A 22,258-nucleotide genomic window follows, 5' to 3' on the forward strand; every position below is an offset into this window, starting at 1 on the left:
GAGGGCCTTCCTCAAATTCTCTTTGTCGTTCAGCATCAGAGCTGAGCCCAAAACCTCAGTCTCTTGACTTTTGGCCCCACATGTGACCTAACATGTGACCTCCTCTGCTCCTAATAAGGCATACGTTCTGAACATTTGAACTTGTCCTTTCCTCGTCCTGTTGGGATCCTTTGAAGGCAGCTGTGTTTCTAGACAGCCTCTGGGGGAAGCTAGTTGGGAGAGCTGCTTTTTATCAAAACAGGCTTGCTCAAAAGGAAGCCATTTGACCAACGTCTCCCATTCCCTTCATCACTTCCAGTTCTAAGATTTCTGGAGATCTAATGTATAGCATGGCGACCATTATTAACAATACTCCATTATATATTTGAGAGCTGCTAAGAGAGCAAATCTGAAATGTTCTCATCACAGCAAAGAAATGGTAGTTATGTGACATGAGGGAGGTATAACACTATGGCGGGAATCATTTTGCAACATATAAGGGTAGGAAACCAACGGGCTGGACACCTTACACATGCACAGCGTCAATGATATGTCAGTAACCCTGTGAAAAAGGAATGCCTGGCTATTCCTCTCCATGTATTTATCACGCTTCTTTGGGACATACGAGAGAGACGTGACCACAGGCCCAGAGAACGTGAGGTGACAGGCGAGCCATGCCTTAGGGGGGTGTCCTCTCCTCATGGCCTCCCTGACCTGAGATTTTCTGTGATTTTAAGAAGCAGGAAAATGGATGGGACCTCAAGTTCAGGGGTGGGTGCTTTTTGGAGGTGTTTTCTCCACAAAGACCAGCTTTAAAAACTGGAGGGCACCACATGTCACACTGAGAATACCTGCATTGAGGGCACAATATCTGCAGATGGTGACATCACTTTCTTTGGTTCAGTTCCCTTGTCCTGGGAGCAGAAGTGGATGACATGTCGGGGCAGCGTCCACTCCCCTCACTTAAGATAGTGTCAAAGTCACCTCCCTGCTTTCACCCCTGCAGTGTCAGGTGTGTATCGGCCATGTCCCATTCTGCCAGTTCCTGTGCCAGGCTGTGGGAGCACAGAGATGAGTGATGCCATATGCCCACCTCACTAGCCCAGGGCACGTTGCTGCTGGACAGCGGGGCCCTTGGGGGTCGAGATGCAGCCAGCCCAGCCTTTCTGGCATGGGGAATTGCCAGTGCAGGAGGACGTGCCAGGAGTGATGGGGGTAGAGTGCTGGTGGGGGCTTGGGTGGGAAGAATGGCACTGCACAGAGTGGGGAGACAGTGGAGCGGAGGACGTCAGGGGGCAGCTTTGCCAGGGGCCCCCTGTGCCTCTGCTCTGTACACCCGGCTGTTGCCTCCCCAGCCCCGGGGCCTGCTCTTACGACTGCTTTTCCAGGAGTAACCTCAGCTTCTTTCTGAGTTCCGACTGCCAGGTGACGTCCCGATGCTTTGTGTGCAGTTAGCTCATCGAGTCTTTAAACACCTCCATGATGTAGAGGCTGTTTTCTCACTTTACGGATGGGGAAGTGAGGTGCAGGAGACGAGTGAGCTGTCCTGGTCATTAGTTCCCATTGCTGTGTTGCTGCAGCTGGGTGGGGGGAGAGCTCTGTCCTGAGCCACCCACACACTGGCCTCCTGCCTGCTGGCCTGGCGTGGAACTCGCAGTCAGATGTGGTCGAAGTCTAACGCTGAGGACCCCAGGATCTGGAGCGAGGCTGCCTGGCATCAAATGCTGCCTCCGCCGCTGCTTGGTGACTTTAACCTCCCCTTCCTCAGTTCATGAATCTGCAAAGTGGAGATCGAAACAGTACCTACTGGAACTGTCAGAGAGAAATGCTGGCATGCAGGGAGCATGCCATAGAAGTAAACCATGAGCATCATATTCATTGCTGCTTATCTAGAAATTTCTCTACCCTTCTTGTTGTCTTATCTTCAGAGCAAAATGTCTTCTTCTGTGCCCTTATCCCCCGGGTCTTCCTGTCACCCTGACCTTGTCTTACCCATGAGAATTATCTGTTTTAAGTCACCATAATCCTTTCTTTCTCAAAGAAGTGGAACTTCTCTCTGAATTCAGCAGGCATTGTTGGAAAACAGTGCGTGCCTTAGAATAGCGAACAAAAAAAGCATCAAGAGCCTCGGACGAAGCTTGATTAATTATCTGTGTATTTTATGCCTAAAGTGTGGATCATGGTTTTCATTTTCCTGTCAAGAATATGAGCCGTCTGCTTTGAATTAATACAGGCAAGCCATGTTTTTTAAAAAAGGGTCTCTCTATTGCTGCATCAGCACTTGGAATTATTGCCGGAGGGTTTTTCTTTTTCCTTCTCAGAGAACCTAAAGGTATGTCAAATGATTCTTGGATGAAATTTAATTATTTCAACTTTGAAAAAGAAGAAAAGAACTTTGTGAAGAGTGTGCTCCAGAAAGACGTGCTCCCGTTGTGGTGTTTTTTTAAATTTTTTTTCCCCGAGGTGTTTTGAAAATCGCTGTGGGTTTTTCTGCTGGCTGTGCTGAAAATCACGAGCCCTTGCCTACAACGGGAAGTCATGAGCAGGTCTCGCTCTGGACTGAGCCGGGTTCGATTTCACCCTGAGTGGAGTCAAGTCCTAAGTACAAATTAATGTCAGATGTAAATAAGTCTGGGCTTAATTTCTCTTTGTGGCCTTGGGTTGTTTGCCCCCCTTGAGTACGTGCTTCTTGCGAGGCAAGCCCTTGACTTCTGTGTTCACTGCTGTCTCTTCCACCCCTGGTATGTGCCTGGAACATAGTAGATGCTCAGAAAATATTCATTGAGTGAATGAGTGAGCTGTAGTGAGGTGACTTAGGATCCCACTTCTGCCTGCTGCGGGAATGCGCTGTCCCAGTTGGGGGGCTCCTGGGCCTGCGTACAGAAAGTCAAGGTCAAGGCTTGTCCTTCAGACATACAGAGAAGCTCAGAGGAAAACGTGCAGGAAGGCATGGGTCACTCAAGGAAGACAACTCTTCATCCCCAGGGTGAATGCAGTGAAGAAGAGGCCAGGCATTGCAACGAGCTACCCTGTGGGTTTGCAGCTCTGTCAGCTCCCTGAGAAGGGAAGGGTGTCCCCTGGCCTGCCCACATTGGGTTCTGTCATTTAGAGGCTGTGCAGGGTAGGACAGAGCAGGGAGGTGGCAAAGGTGACAGTGCGGCAGTGTGGCTATGTGTGTATTTGATTAAATGTCCAGACACACACCATGGTTCTCCAGGTCCCCATCCACCTTAGAGCCCATGCCCACAGCTTACTGCCTGCAGCTTCTCCGAAGGGGTCCTTAGCGGAGTCAGGCCCAAGTCCCCAGGCGCAGACCCCATGCTCAGTTACTTTGCATCTCTTCCCAGGGGGTGAGCTGTTTCATGTGGCTGCATTACCTCCCAGCTGAAGCTTACTTCTTCCACAGATACAGCTTTTCAACCAGTCATATTTGCTAGACTTCTTTTATTTTAAATAAGTGATGTTTTAAAATTATGAAAAAAAATACAGGCTTGGTATAAGAAACTTATATAATACAAAGAGAAACATTGAAAGAAAATGAAATTATTCATGATCCTATTACCCAGAGAAAAACCACAGGTACCATTTTGGTTTGGATTCTTTTAGGGCTTTTTTCTTCCTCTACTATAATGCAGAATAGCTCTTCTGCACATAAGGTATGTCTCATCTGAAATAAAATTTTGTAAGCTGCCCTTTTCACTTGGCAGTGCATCCTCAACATCTTTCTATGCCAATAAATATTCTTCCCTGATTTGCTTTTTTTTTTTTTAAAGCTGTGGAGGGTGGCAGAATATGCGACCCCAAACTATGCCACTTTGGCACAAAGGTTATTTCAAGCTGAGGGCAATTGAGAGGAGGCAGATGCAGGAAAGGCTCCTCCCTGCTTCCTCCCTAGTTGCCTAAAAGCAGGGTATACATTTTCAAGAATATCCTTCCTCCCCTCTCTACCAGGAGGGGCAGAGGTTGGTCACTGGAGACAACTTTGGACCCTGTCAGCCTGGAGATGGTTCCAGGGAAATCTACATAACAAACTTTATAACTAACTTTATGTACTGTTCTTTGCCTTTCATATATTGACCTTCTACAGTTTTCTGTCTTTGGAAGCCCCAAACTCCATGCATACGTCCTGTCATTTTCCCACAAATTATCGTTCTTTATTGGGGATGCTATGTAAGCTAGAGTTCTAAGCCACTGTTTTGAGTTACTCATTTCCCCTTCAGTCTCTTCTATGTATACAGGAGGTTTACGTACATGTTTATAAACTTCTGTTTGTTTTTCTCTTGTTAATCTGTCTTTGGTTGTAGTGGCCCCAGTTAAGAACTCAGAGGATTCCCCTACAGCCGCAACATAGCTCATTAAATAAAGGCAAGCCATCTAACACAGTCGGCCCTCTGGCGTGGGACATGAATAGACTGCCTCTGGTTTTTAGTGGGTGTGGACGACACTGGGTGGGACACCCTGACGCCTGAGTTGCTGTGCTTATCTCTGACTGTACTCCGAGGCTTAATTCTTGGATGAGGAATTTCTGAGTCAAAGCATTTCTGCCCTCTACTTTCGCCAAATTGCCCCCAGAAAGCTTGTACCAATTTGCATCCCTCCTGGGCTGTGGTACATGATCTGGCTGGTTCTCCTCATCACTCCTGCTCCAACATCTCTGACTGGAGAAACCTTCAGTGAACATTCTGTTCAGTGTCTCACACACCACCCTACCGCGTTACCGTCTTACCATTTTGTTTTTGTGATAGCACTTATTTTAATCTGAAATGATGCTGTCCATTATTGATTGGCATTCCTGTTTATTGGCAACCCGCTCAGCAGATAGTAAGCTCTGTTAGTGCAGGGACCTTGCCTGTTGGGGTCACTGCTGTCTGGCAGTGGCTTTCCACTGTTGCACCATTTCAGTCACACCTTTGCATCTCAGTGTGCAGGACACACGTTTGCTGAATGCATAAATGTTACCCACACTGTCAGTGACACTCTCATCATCATGCATTTTTAAAAAGTATTACCTTTTTTCTAAAACAAAGGATGCCCAGCATAACTTAGCCTATTGCTGGCGGCCAGTGGCCCTCAGGTGGTCCTGTGATTCCTTTTGGTGTCCTGAGTTGTAAGGCCCCTATCCCATGCACTAACAGAATTTTAATTATTGTGATTTGTTTCTTAGAGTTTAAAGGTTTTCCCTCTTCTTGAAAGGTTACAGACAGTCTGCTTACTTAAAGCAGGTTATGTTTCCAGGTCCGGTTTGTAGCTGCTAACCTGGCCAGTTCTTGAAAGGAGATAGTCACCTTATAAACACTGTGCATAAAATAAGAGTTAGTAGGTTTAGTGGGAGGGTCCGCATAGCTCTCCTGTGTTTAAGTGCTGGAGTTTTCTGCATTCCCAAAGGCCTTTTTGGTTGCTGGCTAGTTCTTATAGAGGGATGAGGTTGATACTTGAGTTCTAGATGAGTGCAGTATTAACAGTTCTTGTTACTGAGTCTTTGCCTCCCTCGAGTGCAGCGGGGGAAATGTCTCCTGGCTAATATGGTCGTTTGAGACTGACCAAGTGGAGCGTCCAGGGAGTACTGGCGATCGCTGTGCATCTGGGGCACAGCTTGGGGGTTGGTGTCTGGGGCCCCACCTCAGGACTCCGACTCTGACCTCCTCTGTCCAAGGTTTTTCTCAGCAACTTGGATAAAGACATAGAAAGCAGGCTTATGACACAAAACCAGCCTGGAAGGCTAATGTGGAGGATAATGGAATCAAGATTCATAAAAATCTTGGCAGGAATGATGGGTCTGAAAGTAACAAGGTAATCCTAACAGGATTACATGTGAAGCCGTGCAGCTCACTCCGCAGAGCCAGCAGCAGCCTCCAGCAAGGGGAAGGCCGGGCTCGAAGGGGCCAAGCACGTCTGCGTTGTTGACACGCAGAGCTGGTCTTCCGTGGGCCTCAAGGCAGTGTGGGGTAATGGAAAGACCTCGCGGGCCAGAAGTCAGACAGTCCTGGGCTCGAGTTCCCGCTGCCACTTTCTGGCTGTGGGACTCTGATCCAATCACTTATGTCTCTGGACCTCAGCTGTGAAATGTAGAATTAGTCTCCCGTTCTGTGAAGTCCTTGATTCAAGGGGCCCGCTTGCCGGAAGATGGCTGGTGTTCCCATCTGCTTTCTGGTTCTCAGCCCCTGGTTGTGGTCCCGAAAAGCTGAGCATTTCCACGAAAACCAATTTGATCGAGAATTTCCATGTAGTAAGCGTAGCTCGTGCGTGGAGCTTTCCGTAACACTGAGATGTCAGAGCAGAGGGAGGGGAGAGTCACACCATCAAACTCCTCTGGCCTCCTGCCACGTGGGAGGGTCCATATCCAGGCCGCTCAGCCCTTGTCATCCTGCCTGCTCTTGGCCTCCCCAGTCGTCTGGGTGTGTCTGTGACCCCTCACAGTATAATGTGTTTTCTATAACTCTCTTCTGTAGCCAGAAATGTGATTACAGATCACTTATCAGAGGGGATATCAGTAAATATGTGAGTGTTTTTTTTTTCCCCTCCCAAAGTTGAGGAGGAGGGAGGGCTGGTTTGGGATGGGGTGTTGCTGTTTTGTGCAGAAATGTTCGAGAAAGCCTGTGACAAGATGCTATTTGAGCAGAGGCCTGAAGGAAGTGAGGAAGGAGCCGTGCGTGTGTCTGGGGAGAGCCATTCTAGGTAGAAGGAACAGCGTGGACAAAAGTCCTGACATGGGGGTATGGTTGGCAAGTTCGAGGGGAGGCTGCCGTTGCCAGAACGGACAGGAGAATCATGACAATGGCACCGTGGACCTACTGGGCAGTAGCCCCTGGGCCCTGGGTCCAGCTGCTTTGTGCCTCTCCCTTAGTCCTCACTGTTCAGAGACCATGGCCTCTGACCAAGAGGCAGGCGAGGTAGGTGACACACATCCAGGATCGCAGCTCTAAGTGGCAGAGCCAAGATTCTAGTCCAGAGTCATGTGGCTCCTAAGTCTTTGCAGCTCCCACTGTGCTGGGCTAGCAGAGACCCCCCCACTCCCTCTCCTGGTTCCCTGCACCCCTGCCTCTCAGCCTGGGGAACTCAGGCCCTGTATAGGTGGCCGCTGGCGCTGACCAGGGACAGAGGCCTGCTCCCTGCCGCTCCCCGTGAGGACTTCCCGCCAGGGTTTCAGCCTCGCCCACGTGCTCTCCTGGAAGAACCTTATCCAGGTCGGAACTGGAATGAGTTAGACATTAATGTTTGAAGACAGGAATGGAATCAGCCCTGGCCTCCATTAGCAGGGTGGGCGACGGTGCCAGGTGACTCTTCTGAGGGCCCTGACGGCGACTTTGAGAGAGGTGGGCTGGAGTGGTTTGCTCCTGTGCACACACGTGGAGCTTAGTAACACTGTCGTCTGGGGGTCTCATGCGGACCGAGTGAGTTAATGCATGTAAAGCACTTGGGACGTGCTGGGCACACTGGGTGTTTGATCACTGTCCACTGTGGTCACCACTGTGGGCCCTGGGATGGAGGGGGCGGGGAAAGAGAGACGAGGGCTGCGCTCACAGCCGGCTTCCTGCCTGGCAGGGCTCCCCAGCAGCATCAGGTATCTGCGTGGTAATATTGGGTTGTCGGAAAAGTCATGAAGCATTTTTGCAACGAAAAACATAGAAGAACTACAACATGACTTTTCTGACAACCCAATAAATGCCACATAGGAAATGCTCAGCGTGATGGGATAGTAACCGAGCAGATAGAGCTGTGGCTAACATTTTGGGGGCTTTCTTCTCTCTCTCTCTCTCTCTCTCTCTCTCTCTCTCTCAAATGCATGTTTGAATGTAATGTAAAGAACACACAAGTAGGAGAGCACAGGGTTTTCCTTTTACGTAGCAGTGTATCATCGCAACTGACCGAGCTCCGTAAGTGGCCAGTGTGTGGCAGAATAACGTTCCCCCAGAGACGTCCACAGCCCAATCCCTGGAACCAGTGGATATGTCACTTCACCTGGCCTAGGGGATTCAGCTTGCAGACGTAACTAAGGTTGCTGATCAGCTGGCCTGGAGATGGGGAGGGTCTCCTGGATCACCTGGGTGGGATCAGCCTAACTACGTGGGTCCTTAAAAGTGGAAGAAGAGGCTGAAGAGAAGGTCCGGGAGATGCAACGTGAACAGGACTCGGCCTGCTGTGGTTTTGCAGATGAAGCGGCCACAAGTCAAGGAATGAGGGCAGCTTCTAGAAGCTGGACTAGACAAGGAAGCGGATTCTCCCCTAGTTTCTGGAGCGGAATGCAGCCCTGCTGCCCCTTTGATCTCAGCCCAGTGAGACCTGCATCAGACTTTTGACCTCTAGAACTTGTGTTGTTGAAGCCACTACATTTGTGGTCATTTGTTACAGCGGCGGCAGGAACTGATCGCAGCCGGTTTTAAGCTTGGACGGTCCCTCTAGACGGTGAGCGCCCTGAGGGCAGGGGCTGTGCCTTGTCCGCTCTGGATCCCAGTGCCTGGCACGGCCTCCGGGCTCAGCGAACGTTTACAAAACTCTGCAGCGCTTTGGGAGTCCGGCCTCCCTCCGAGTGAGGACTGCAGTGAGTGGTGCCCTTTGTCTCTGCTCCCCAAACCCAGTCTCTAGTCCCCTTTGGGAGTGGCCTCCAAGCCTTAGGGACCTACTGCCAGCCCAGGCCAGTTTCAGCCCAGGACAGATGGCACAGACAGAGAGAGTCCTGCCCTCTGGCTTAGCTCACAACCATCAGAGCCTCCTTCAGAAGGGGAGTCCCCATAAAGTAGAAGGATTCAGGGGTGCAACTCAAAACGTGCACATTTCTTGATGCCAGATACTGTGGAGTCCTTGTCACACTTTAAAAATGACCACTGTTGATTTCATTCAGCAGGGAGATAAACGAGGTAAAGACAAAAAATGAGAAAGAAAATCCAAATTAGAAAAAGAACAGGAGAAGTGAAAAGAATAAAGAGATGTGTCCCGCTGACCTCTGGAGTTGCCTCCTGCATGGGGCGCCACCCCAGACGCCCAGAGATCCTGGTTTAATTGGGCTGGAGCCAGCAAGGACAGCGATACTTTTAAAAGTTCCTGGAGTGAGTGTAACAGGCCGCCGGGGCTGGGAACCAGCGCTCCACAGTGTTCTTGCTCTGCTCTGTTCTTCGAAGCTCTGCAAACCCTAAGAGTCATTAAATAGTGTTGCTTCGAGGCCGCCCCGAGCATTTTACAAATGGAGACGCCCAGGTTTAGAGATGCGCATGCCATGTGCTAGGTCACGAGGCGCTTGGTGGCCCAGTTAAGACCAGGGCTTCCGTCTGCGGACTTGTCGTGCCCGACATAGATCCACCTCGTGCTGCCAACGGCCTCAAATCAGGATGGCCTCACCCAATTCCATCTGAGTGGCTTTCTTTCAGTTTCTCTAAAGTTTTCTTGCTTCTTCCCAACTGCTCCTTAAAAAGATCAGCTGACCCCTTGATGTGACCATGGGGCCCTTTGTGCGCACCTCCCCTTGATGAGGCAGGACCACTTAGCGAGTATGTGCGTGGGCTCTGAGACCTGGCTGCACTAAGACTGTGTGGCCTCTGAGAGCCCTCAGCATGACCATCTGTAAAATGGGGGTAACACTAGTGATACTCACTCCATAGGGGTTGTGAGGTTGAAAAGATATACAGTGCATTTAAAGTGCCCAGAACTGTGTGTAGCGAGTGGCTTTCCTACAATTACAAAGTAACCAGTGATGGAGTCAGGGCTTTTGACGCGTCCCTGTATGACCTGAGCAGACCCGCGTCCTCCCACCGTCCCCTCCACTGGGTTGAGTTGTCTGCTGCCCACTCATGGGCTCCCACCTCCATGTGCTTTTGCTCATGTTCCCCAAAATGGGGGCAGTGGAAATAGCCCAGGGGTTTGGTTAGAAGGCCTGAGTTTGGATTCCAGTTTTCACTGCTGGTTTAGCTGAATGACCTTGGGCAGGTCAAGAAACCTCTGTGAGCCTCAGCTGCTGTCTCTGGAAAGTGGGGATAACAGTGCCTACTTTTCAGTTGTAAGGAGTGATTGCGTTAAGGGGTAAGAAGTGCCTGGCAGGCCCCTGGCAGGTGGGGCAGCTGGTCCTCCCTCCCGCCTCTTCCCTCCCGCCCTTCTCTCCCTCTGGAGGTCTCTGCAGATGACATGGCATCTCATTTTCTGTGTGAATGAGGGGCCATGCAGCAGTCGGTGATGTATGAAACCCAGTTCTCACTAGTGCCATGGGACACATGAGGAGCAGAGCAAGGTCTGCACATTGGCCTTTCAGCCCGGAAGTGGAGGTGCTGGTGGTGTGGGAGGGGCACAGCTGAACACACAACTGCTGTGGACCACTTAGTCCTAATAAACCTCTTAGCAGATGAGCGCCCAGCAAAGCCAGGCTCCCTGAGACGAGAGACACACACTTGCCCCCAGGGGGAACTGTCTTCATAGAGGGGGTCTAAGGGCGTCCTAGGGACTCGCAGATCCACCAGCAACCACCTGAAGCAGCCACAAGAGAGGAGCACAGATGTCACCTTGCACAGTCAGGATGGGGTGTCACAAGCACACATGGGTGGGCAGGACCCGGGACAGGACTTTGCCCTGTCCAAAGTGGGCACATCCTCTCAGCTCCTTGGACTGTCTGTTGCCCTGGAGGGATGCGGTCACAAGGTGGCCAGACCAAATTCTTCAGCGGAAGCCAGAAATTCAGATCGTGCTGTAAGAGCTCCTGGTTTCTAAATAGTGGCCATGAATTACACATTTTTTTAAAAACACAAAGCAGTCCACATCCCCACAGCAGCAGGTTGCATTCAGTCCAGGGGCAGCCAGCTGCCAGCCTCTGACTTAGGAGTCCATGTGGCCGAAGATTGGATCTTTACTGAAACAGCTGCCATGGATTTATTTGTTTAGTTTTGATTCAACAAATATTTATTGAGCATCTACTGTATGCCAGGCACTGCTCTAAGCCCTGTGATCAAAAGCAGGCAAGAATCCCTGATGCTGTTTTGGAGTTGATGCTCTGCTGTGGTCCTTATATCCTGCTCTGTGCTGCTGTATCTTTGCAAGAGTGATGATGATCTGGTTATTCTTTTTTTTAAAGATTTTTATTGGGGAATTGGGGGAGGGGAACAGTGCTGGGGAATTGGGGGAAGGGGAACAGACAAGTTGCTGTCATTTTTTTTTCTTTAGTCTAGTTGTGGAGGACATTGCTTCACTGGCCCAAGTTTGCACCATCATTGCGCTCTTCCCGGGCGAGACAGATCAGTTGCCGGCTTCTGGACGGCCGCTCACTGCGGCTGCTGGCCGCTCACACTGGCTGCTGGCTACACACGGTAGCCCATGGCAGCCCACTGCCACAGGGGCTGCAGCCTACGCCGTCGCCAGCGACTCATGGCAGCCCAGCTCCAGGTTGAGCTGTTGTTCAGCATCTTAGCTGTAAAGGGCAGTGTCACTGGCCCTCATATGTGGGATCTGAACTGGGGCCCTCTGGCGTCCCAAGCCAGTTCTTAACCAACGTGGGCTACGATGACTGTTCATTGTGTGTCCCCTAGTGTTCTCCTTTCTGTATGAGCAGATATGGATCCTGGAGGGGGGGTCGGGGGTGGGGAGGGGAGAGAATCTGTCACCACTGTCAATGTTGCCCCAACCAGCCCCAGTCTGGCGATCCTCTGAGGGGCCAGATGATGTTTTTATTTGATGCCAGGCTGGCCAAAGGCTTATAGGCCCCCACGGTGCAGTGTGTGCCTCTGAAATTGCGTCCACTGCTGGCAGGGGAAGGTTCGGGTGACCAGTGGAAGGGAGGAGGCCGTGTTTCTGCAATTTCACATGAAGGAGTAACTGGCGGCCAAGGTCCACCAGGAGGGAAAAGGGGAACCCTGAGATGTTTTATCTGTTATGTGTTACTTTGGCTTCACTTCTACTTTAGCGTTTTGCCTGCTTGTCATTTTCTGTTAACATCTACTCTCCCTTTGCTGCTTTTCTGTCAGTTAACTTCAGTGGATTAGCTTCTCTGTATCTTTGAACATTGCTTGCCTTCCGTTCAGTTAAGTTTGGGCTTGATGTATGTGTGTATATCCGTGTGTGTGTGTGTGTGTGTGTGTGTCTGTGAGAGAGAGAGAGAGAGAGAGAGAGAGAGAACTGGTCTAAGGAAGATTTAAGCATCTATACCGTGTACCGTGTATGAACTGTACAAATTAAAAAGAGAATTGTCCAGCATGATGTTAGAATAACATCTTGGAGTTCTCATAGTGTGTTTTTTTCAAGTGCTTGAAGCCATAGCATCAGAAAACTAAGGAGAAAACAAGTCACATTGTCCTTGCTTTGCCAGGGAGAAATTAAGGTGCTGTTAGATTAAGATAACTGTCCAATTCAAACAATAAGGAAGTTGAAGAAGTGTGTCTTGGATCAAAATCCAACCACATGTTAACTGACTTTGGACCATTATAATTTTCCTGGAAGAAAATGATGGGTTTCCTGCAGTCGTAGCTCCATGCTTTTCACATCAAAACATTTTGACCAATACAGTTTAGACATTTTGGTTTTTAGCGTTGAGTCCCTGGTAAGTGCAATAATGTTGACAGTAGGTAACAGTCAGCAATGCTTGTGGTGGAGAAAGAAGCCAGTTATTTTAAGGCTAGACTGGCACTCGCTGCTGAATCAGATTTTATCGATAGCGTTGACGAAAACATTGCATTCACACCTACGCAGTCTCATTAAATAGCTTTTTTCTTTGAAACAATTAATAAATGATACCTTATGACCCGTTAGATATCTTTATTTAATTTTTTTTAAATTGAGGCAACATTGGTTAATAGCATTATATACGTTTCAGGTGTACAGCATTATAATTCAGTATCTGTATACATGATAGCATGCTCCCCACCAAACGTCTGGTTTCCATCCATCACCATCCATTCGCCCCCATTACCCATTGGCCCGCCTCCCACCCCCTTTTCCTCTGGTAACCACTGGTCTGTTGTCTGTAACTGTGACTCTGTTTTTGTTTTGTTTCGTTTGTTTATTTATTTTTATGTTCCACATATGAGTGACATCGTATGGTTTTTGTCCTTTTCCGTCTGACTTGTTTCACATAGCGTCCATCCATGGTGTCGCAAATGGCAACATTTCATCTTTTGTAAGACTGAGTATATTCCATTATACTAATATATACCACCTCTTCTTTATCCATTCATCCGTTGATGGACACTTAGGTTGTTTCCGTCTCTTGGCTATTGTGAATCATACTGCAGTGAACATAGGAGTGCATGTATCTTTTCCAATTAGTGTTTCCATATTCTTCAGCTAAATAGCCAGAAGGGGAATTGCTGGATCCCCTGGTGGTTCTGTTCTTAATTTTTTGAGGATTCTCCATGCTATTTTCCGTAGTGGCTGCACCAGTGTACCATCCCACCAGCAGTGCACAAGGATCCCTACATCCTCACCAACATTTGTTATTTCTTGTCTTTTTTGATGACAGCCATTCTAATGGGTGTGAGGCGATATCTCATTTGTGGTTTTGATTTGCACTTCCCTAATAATTAGTGATTTGGAACATCTTTTCATGTGCCTGTTTCATGCGCCTGTATCTCTTCCTTGGAAAAATGTCTATTTAGATCCTCTGCCTATTTTTTAATCTGGTTGTTTTGTTGTTGTGGTTGTTATAAGCTGTATGAGTTCTTTATATATTTTGGATATTAACCCATTATTGGGAATGTTATTTGCAAATATCTTTTCCCATTCGATTGGTTGCCTTTTTGTTTTGTTGATGGTTTCCTTTGCTCTGCAGAAACTTTTTCACTTGATGTGTTTGTTTTTTTGTTTCCTTTGCCATTGGAGTCAAATCCACAAAACTGATGTCCACAATCTTCTCATTCGTGTTTTCTTCTGTGTGTTTTATGGTTTCAGATCTTGTATTTAAGTCTTTAATGCATTTTGAGTCAATTTTTGTGAATGGTGTCAGATAGTTGACCCAGAATGGCCCTCATTTCCCTTTCCCTTCCTTGTTTCCTCTGCGTTTTCCTCCTTTTCTAACTTTCTGTCTTCACTTGGAGGCATTTCTTTCTTACTCTGACCCCTATTGGTGGTGAGGGTGGCAGGGAACCCTCAGGGTAACATGAAGGAAAGGTCGCCACCAGTTCTTCTCCCGGTGGTGCCAGCTGCTCCCTCACCTTTGCTCCAACTCAAGTCCATTTTGTTCCCAGAGACTGTGCTGTAGCCTTGCTTTGCTCTGGTGTGAGCCACCATTCTGTACTTTCACGTGGGACCCCAAGTTCTTAGGACCTGTGTATGTTACCCTCACAGCTGTTCTCATTTACCTAGAATTGGTCCTTGCTGGCAGGTGGTGACATAAGATTCTACAAAGTCTCAGTAATTCTTTCGATGGTTCCTCAGTTGGACCTGACTGAGCACCACTAGTGGGGGCAGCCTGCTGTCTCCTTCCTCTTCCCCAGGGGCTGGGTTCTCCACCTGAGGGGGTGCAGGACACGTCTTCTCAGGAAGTAAGGGCAACCACCTACTGCTCAGCTCTCATGCATCTTTCTTTGTCTTGTTTCAGTTTCACAGAGTTTTTGGACCCATTCCAGAGAGTCATCCAGCCAGAAGAGATCTGGCTCTATAAAAATCCTCTGGTGCAATCAGACAACATACCTACCCGCCTCATGTTTGTAAGTACCATGATTTCATGGCTGATTTGACCACTCTCCCAAGTATGAACTGAATGAGTTTTCATGTCTGCTTTTCTAACCCCTTCTGAAGATGGCAAGCAGCCTGAAAGAAAGAGAAGATGAGCAGTCCATCAAATTAAAAGTCGGATCCAAATCATGATGGGCACTGCTTGGTCATGTGAGAAGTGGTAATTGCCCGACTCTGGAAAGAGAAGGGACCTGCCTACCTGAGCTGTGCTGAGTTCTTTCCAAATATTTACAGTATAAAATAAGACTAGAAACTGAAAAGGGTGAACAAGATTTCCCTTTTCCTTCTTCTTTGAAGATGAGGCTCCATTTTGCCAAACTCAGGCACCGCAGATCGCTCGAACCACTTTTCTGGTTTTAGCTGCTCAGTTGACCACCGATGATGAGATAACCAGTGTGACCCAGCCCCTGGCTAGTGTCCCATGCCTCTCGGCTTCAAGAATAAATGGGCAAGCAGCCACATAGCTGGTGGATATATTGGGATTATTTTTACTTCCTTCACCTTGCCCCTTGACAATGGCAACCTCTAACTCCGCTTTGTTAATTGCTTCAGAAAGATTGTCTCATTGAGTGTCACCCAACATCCTAGGGCAGAAGTGTCATTACTGCCCACCTTTTGCAGATGCAGAACTGTATTCCAGAGAGATAAGGGAGCTTTTCCTCACAGCTAGTGAGGAGCAGAGCCAGGAACCGCGTCCAAGCAGCCTGCTCGGAGCGCAGCTCTCAGCCACAAGGCTGCCCTGTCCTCCTTGCTGATGCTAATGGGTCCTGGGGAATTGCCATCAGGCCTTTCTGTAGCAGAGGGAATATTTAAGCTCCCCCTTGTTTCGGAGCAAGACTGTGACTTTTGGATGGACAGCCTCGGAGCTGGAAAGTTGTTCCTGTTGACCAGCCACTGTGTCTCATGCCTCTGGGACCTGAAATGACTTCCAAAGCTTCCATCGAGCACACGAGAAATATTTTTGCATGTTTGGAAGAAACCCCTCTGATTTTACGCAGGACCTCTTATTAATTAGTGATGCTTGGAAAGTCCTTTGTATCTGCAAACTCCCCCCAAGTGCCCAGAATACTAGCATTAAAATGTTATTTTAATTGCTTTTTAATAGTTGCTTTTCTACTGGAATTAAACTTGATTTTTATCAATCTCAGGGGAACTGAAAAATTAGGGTGGTTATGAGTAGACCATTGCCTAACACTTGAGTACTAAAATGAGACTTTTTCCATTTCGGCTGTAACTCACATCTTCTATAAATCTTAGAAATAAAGGAACCAGTGTGTGTCCAAGGAATTTACTCCATGGCTTTAATGGGGTGGGGGAGTGGGGGTGCTTCTGTTTACATTTATCCCCGTTCTTCAGAGATTTCACATTTCATGTGCCGTAAAACACCATTTGGAGATGAATGTTCATATAGGATAATGTGAGAAATTTGTGGCTATGTCCTAGATTTATGTGAACAATGAATTGTTTTGAAGTCTGGCTACAAACGCCACAAATATTCTGGGAGCAGACAGACACATAGGAGCACATTTACATGTTGGCCATGCTGGGCAGGGGGCAGTAAAGGAGTTATTCAGTGCCGTGGTTCTCAGAGACTAGAAGGGTATTCAGCCCCAAATACTGACTCATGCCCACTAATCTCCCGATGGAATAAGTTCAGCCTTTTGTTTCCTTAATAGTAGTTGATGAATTTCATTCATTTGGTTACAAGATTCAGTGGGGTCTGTAATAACAGAAGGAAAGCAATAGATACCTTTATAATACCTGTAACACGAAGAGGAAAGATACTTTGTCACCACATAAATGAGATCCGTTTTCCTGGGTTTTATTGAGAGTTTAATGTAAGGTATCATTTGTCTGCTTTTGGTCTTTTAAGACCTTCAGGGTGTTTCTAGAAGAATGTAACAGAACATATATTTTCACTGTTTTATAAAAAAATAGAAAGCTCAAATTTCATTATTTGAATCAATAATGAATAATGAAACAATCCTGGGGTCTCCTGTACTTTTGGTTGGAATGTTTGAATCTGAAGGCGAACTTTCTAACTTTGTAACCACAATGTTTTTTTAAAGGTAGCTGCTATGAACCCTGATGTTTGGTTATTGGGGAGTTAGTGTTTCTTGGGGTGGGGGGAGAGAAAGAGAGAGAGAGAGAGAGAGAGAGAGAGAGAGAGAGAGAGAGAGAGAGAGAGTGAGAGTGTTAGAGATGCCACCTGGTCAAATGTCACACAAACAGTATCAGATGATGCTTAGGGGATTAAGTAAAGTGCAGAGTAAATGTTAATAAGACCACCAGAAAGGACCTAAGTCGCATTTTCTGTCTTTGGCACTGTCAGCTGAGGCGAAGATATCTGTGAACAAGAACGCTGGGTGTGTGGTTGGACCTTCAGACTCTGAGAGTTTGTTTCCCTTGCTCACTCTGGCTTCCTGTTGACCAGGGAGAGGGCTGAGAATTGTTTCCACACGTGCTGAGTCTGACTTAACGTTTCCTGGAAGTCCCCAAGCCATCAGCTGCTCCCTTATTCAGAAGAGGTCGTGGTTCCTTCCTGAGAATTAGGGGTTTTCAGAGCCTCTTTGAAATCCTCCTTTTTGGTGTAGAGGGGTCGCTCAGTTGGTATTTGGTGTTGCTGTCCAGCGCACTCTGTTGTCTGCAGTAGTCATGTCCTTGTGCATTCAGGGAACTCTTCCAGAGCCTGCTGTGGATCAGGAAAGCCATAGGAGCTACAGGTGATGGGAGGTCCAATCAGATTTGGGGTACACCCTCAGGGACCCTGCAGGATGCTGGGGGAGATGGTACTTTAAAGCAGAATAGAATGTGGAGAGGGCCAGAGGAGAGGCGAAGGTGAGCTTTTAGGGAGTGTCATTGTCGTTGTCCTCCTCACCATCATCATGGTCGTAACAACCACCACCACCATCTCTTGAGTGCTCATCACTTTGAAACCAGCATCTCAGATAATCCCTTGAGGTCAGCACTTTTGTTAACCCACCATTTCAGTGGAGAACATGAAACTGTCCTGAGATTTAGCAACTTGTCCAGGGTTATACAGTCCGGCAGTGGCTGGACCAGGATCTGAACGCCGGCTGCCAGAGTGCAGACCTTCCCAGAGCCATTCAGCTCTGAAGCCTCCTTGGAGGCTGGGATTATGTGGAGAGCTGGTGAGCAGCGTGCTACGCCTAGAAGAGCAGGTGTGTAAAGGTGCAGATAACAGGAGAGAAAGGGCCCCGCGGGAAGCGGGCAGAGGGAGGCAGGATAGAAGCATACTGCAGACAGCTTCGGGTTAGTGCATTATTACTGAATTCAACAGACAGTTAGGAAGCACCCGCCTTGAGCCAAGCACAGTGCCGGGTAGTCGAGGTACAAAGCTGAATAAGATGGTTATGAGCTTAGTGGGGTCGCAGACGTGAACATGAGATGGACGGCCCAGCATCACAGGAGAGCCCTAGAAGAATAAATGCAACGAAGTACGGCATTGAGGAATAATAGGTGTCCTCAGTTTCTTCCCTTGGCTTTAAAAGCATCCACCCAAGACCTATCCTCTGTCCTTGTCTCTTTTTGCTCAGGCCATGACATGTCCAGAAGATTCATTTTCATAGACTGTTACTGATGTTGTGTTGATGTGATAAAACGGCTTTCTGTTCTGGCATAGGACGCTTCTGAGGAAGACAGAAATAAAGTCAGTTTGGGGGAGGAGGGAAGGAGAAGAGAAGAAGCTGGCTTGTGATGGACAGTTTCCTTTTCAGGTGCTTTTGAAAGCCTTAGACAGCTCTTCCCTCTGTGGAGGGCTGTGAGTGTTTACCCACAGCAGAGCCGTCTCCAGGTGTCTTCCTGTCCGGGGCTGTCTTTCCAAGCACTTCGCAGCACGCCTTTCTGTCAAGTTCTGGAGATGAAGTCACTTTGGGCCCCTTGTTTTGTCTGATGTGAATGAACCCCAGTGACAAGCTCTTCTCTGCCTGACATCCTAATATCAGGGTGCTCTGCATAGACCCCTTTGGTGGTTAAAATGTTTGGCACATTCATGCCCTTCCCCCCTTCACACATGATGCTCCAAGCCTTGTTGATTCCCAGAAGCCTCCTGGCAGCGCGGGACTATGCGTCAGCGCGTGGGGGTGACCCACTTTCGGGATGTAGCGATGGTGGAGCACTGATGGCTCTTCCTGGGTTGGTTTCATTGGTGGATGCACAAGGCAGGGCCCTTGTTGGGGATGTCAGTTATGTAGGGCGTGGCAAGGTACGTGGACGGATTACGCTCTTCCTGTCCCCGACTGCCTACCTGTACTCACAGTTGCCCTCTTACTCAGACCTGAGGACACAGGGGGGCTGGAGCTTAGAAAGCTTTCTTCCCATGTGCTGGGTCAAGGGTCCTGGTACCCCTTGAGTAGCTTGGGTCATGTGTTAGCAGACTTCCTGGGAAATAATGACACGGTCACCAATAGCCAGTCTTTACTGGGTGTTGACTCTCTGCTGGACTCTGGGGGGCGTTGGCGTGGGCTGCAGTGTGGACGGCCTTGGTCAGCTCCCAGCTTTGCCACCGACTAGCTCTGTGCATTGGGAGAATCACTTCTCCTCTCAGTGCCTCAGTTTCCTTATCTGTAAAAGGGGGTCTTTAACAACACTGCCCTCCCCCTCCCCGAATGTCGAGAGCATCAAACAACAGAAAGCCCTTGAAGAACAGGGAAGACTGAAGTATGGAACTGAAGGAATCATAGGTGTCCCCCAGTTTCTTCCTGTGGCTTTAGGAAAACATCTACCCACGACTTACAACACTTCTCTTAGTGTGTGGCACATACTTGGCATTCAGAAACTGGTGGCAAATGTAAATGCTAGCAACAATATTTACTGTAGATGTTATTATTATACTCACTGTACAGATGAGGAAGCCGAGACCCAAAGGTGAAGAGGTTAAGTGACTTGCTCAAGGTCATGGAGCTGATAAGTGTCAGAGCTGGGGCTTGAACCGAGCTCTCTAACCAGAGTTGGTGTCTCACATTTCCCCTTGTGGAGCCCTGTTTCCAGCCTGTGGACGAGCCGCATGCAAAACCACGCGTTCCAGATCCTGTTTAATGATTTATGTGCGGGCTCTGGGTAGTATAATTAATTAGTAGTTTACAAAAGGTTCTTTAATACAAGATCTATCTCAGCCTCAGTTTCCCCATCTGTAAGATGGGGCTGTTAGGCCAAGGCGATCACCCCAGCAGCATGGCAGCCTGGTTGGGGGCGCCCTAGTCCCACTAGCTGCATGCCCTTGTGTGTTCACGGTCTCTCTGAGCTGTAGTCTTGTTATCTGTACAAGACGGAAAATGTTTCCATTCAATAATATTTACAGAGTAGTGAGAGGATTAGACAAATGTGGGGAAAGCTCCTAACACATAGTAGGTGCTTAGTCCATGACTGTGTCACTCACATTTCTATGACTTACTCATGTCCCTGGAAATGAACCTCTTTACTTCCAAGTCCACTTCAAAGAAAAGGCATTTACCATGTTTTATTAATGCTTCTAACTTTCCACAGTGAGAACTGCTATCACACTGTGGTCAAAAGCGCTGAGCTTGATTTAGTCTGGGTGCAAATCTCCAGTTTAGTACTTATTAGCTGTGTGACTTTCAGCAGGTTGCTTAACCTCTCTGTGCCTTTGTTTCCTACCCATTGAGTCAGGAGCCTACTTCATAGGGTTGCTGTGAGGATTGAAGGAGTTAATTTATGTGAAGTGGTAAAACAGACTATGGTCCTTAGTAAGTTCTGAGAACATGTTTGCCCTCGTTATCCAATATGTGTATACATTTAGCAGGCTGGTACTCATAATTAGTGGGGAAACCTCAGGATAGAGAGAGTTCAGTATATTCCCTGCCTCCCGCGGCAGTGATTGGTTGGAGTTCCTTGTTCTGTTCTCTCTCGGGTCCCATGTAATACGCAGTAGCCATTCACTGTCTTTGTACGCTGGGCTCACACCTAGGATTTTCAAACTTTTATTCTTAAGTCATGGAAACATTAACCTAAGCAAAAAACAATACCATGGGAAAATTTCCTGCCCATTTTGGTCCTTCATCTCCATCCCTGTTTGGAGATAGAAGTAACCACCCCCAACCTCCATCTTCATCTCTGAGTCCATCTGCATCTCCTCCACGGCTCAGGTGGTAGCACAGCGGCTTCTCAAGGATTCGGTCAGAACTGTGGCAATGGGTTTGATTCCGTCTGATGGCTGAGTGCAAGTGGGGTGCTAATTCTCTCTTCATTTCTCTTTTACTCGGTGCTGAGGTGCTTTTGCCGCAGGAGGAAGTTGTTTTCCTAATGTGTTGGCTCCTGGAGTTCATCTCTTAATTCCAGCTTTAAGTTGAAAAATATTTGTAACAAAGGGGCAGATGATAAACGTGACTATGTCTTTCACTGTCCTGACTGGAGGACGGTGCTGCCATTAGGATATCTGTTAGGATACGTTTCTGGGAAGAACAAATGAGACCTGAGCCCAAATGCCGTTAGGATGAGAGGAGAGACCATCACACAGTCACATGCAGACCTTTCTGCTGCGGCCACTCGGGTGGGGGCTGTGACTCTGTGTCTGGTGGCTGCATTCCCTCGCCTGTGAAGCTCGTGAGGTGGGGCGTCTGGGTCCTCCTGGGTGCTGTTTGCCCAAGAAGCAGTTAAATTAAGTGCAGTCTGGTTGGGCGAGTGTGGGTGGGGACCCACAGGAGAGCTGAACCAGGGGGCAGGCCTAAGAGAGACCCCCGTGGCCATCAAGCCACAAGCCTGGAGCCACTGGGTTCCCAGTCTGGCGCTTTGATCAGTGGGTCTCCTGGGTGGTGCCCCATCTCCTGTCTGGTTGACATACTCCCCACTCAGCCTCTGGAAGCTCTTTGGAAAAATCTTTCCAACTCTTGTTTTTCTGGGATTTTCTTTCTGTCTAACCATAGAGTATGTTGTCTGGGATTGTCTCGTAAGGTTTGCTTCAGTTCTGTGTTGTTCTCATATTTAAGGCTTGACTGATGGTGGGGAAATGCTGTTCATGATCAGTGAGTTGCTTTCTCCTGTGTGGAAGCAGTGGCCTGGTCTACGGCGCCTAGAGTAAGAGGAAAGAAGGAGCTAACTAAGGACTTCTGCAAGGCTGACGGTAACTTTGAACTTGAGTGGGCAGGGGCTTCAGTCCTCACTCTTTAAACACTGAATGTGTGAGCCAAAACTCTGACCCAGGGCCTCTCAGACACCACTAGCATCAGTATCATTTGAGGTACTTGTTACAAAATGTAGATTGTCCAGACCTGTCCTGTATGCATACCGAGGGACTCAGCATTGTCACAGCCCTGCAGCTATTCAGGTGTGACAGCCACCCAGGCACTTGGGGACACTTTCACAGGCTTCCTGGACCTCTTTCAGGTGAGTGAGTGTTGCCTTTTGAGTTGCCTCTGAGCAAATTGTCTGCTTGTCAGCTTTAGTTCTGCATCTCCTGTCCTGCAGCTACTCTTAGTCCTATGCCACATTCTTCCAAATACCCTCACGGGACAAGGGCCACAGCTGATAAGGAGGCTCATCAAGCTCGTTAACTACCATTTGTGGTCAGAAGGAAGCCCATGAGTAAGGAGAGGGGTTCTTATGTCTCATGCACTGTCTCTGAAGACAGTTCCCAAAGCATGATCCCCAAGATGTTTTCAGC

The 22,258-nt window shown here is 48.3% G+C and overlaps 1 protein-coding gene across 4 annotated transcripts in view; it reads left to right on the forward strand.

The window, feature by feature from the left end:
- Window positions 1–22,258, forward strand: part of PLPP4 (phospholipid phosphatase 4) — a 102,774-nt gene that overhangs the window by 15,538 nt on the left and 64,978 nt on the right. For all 4 annotated transcript variants that reach the window (XM_019642906.1, XM_019642907.1, XM_019642908.1 and 1 more), the window contains exon 2: window positions 14,483–14,591. In XM_019642906.1, the coding sequence (XP_019498451.1) occupies window positions 14,483–14,591 (109 nt within the window). The remainder of the gene's footprint in view (window positions 1–14,482; window positions 14,592–22,258) is intronic.

The sequence above is a fragment of the Hipposideros armiger genome, unplaced genomic scaffold, assembly GCF_001890085.2.
Source record: "Hipposideros armiger isolate ML-2016 unplaced genomic scaffold, ASM189008v1 scaffold_74, whole genome shotgun sequence".
NCBI classification, from domain to species: domain Eukaryota; kingdom Metazoa; phylum Chordata; class Mammalia; order Chiroptera; family Hipposideridae; genus Hipposideros; species Hipposideros armiger.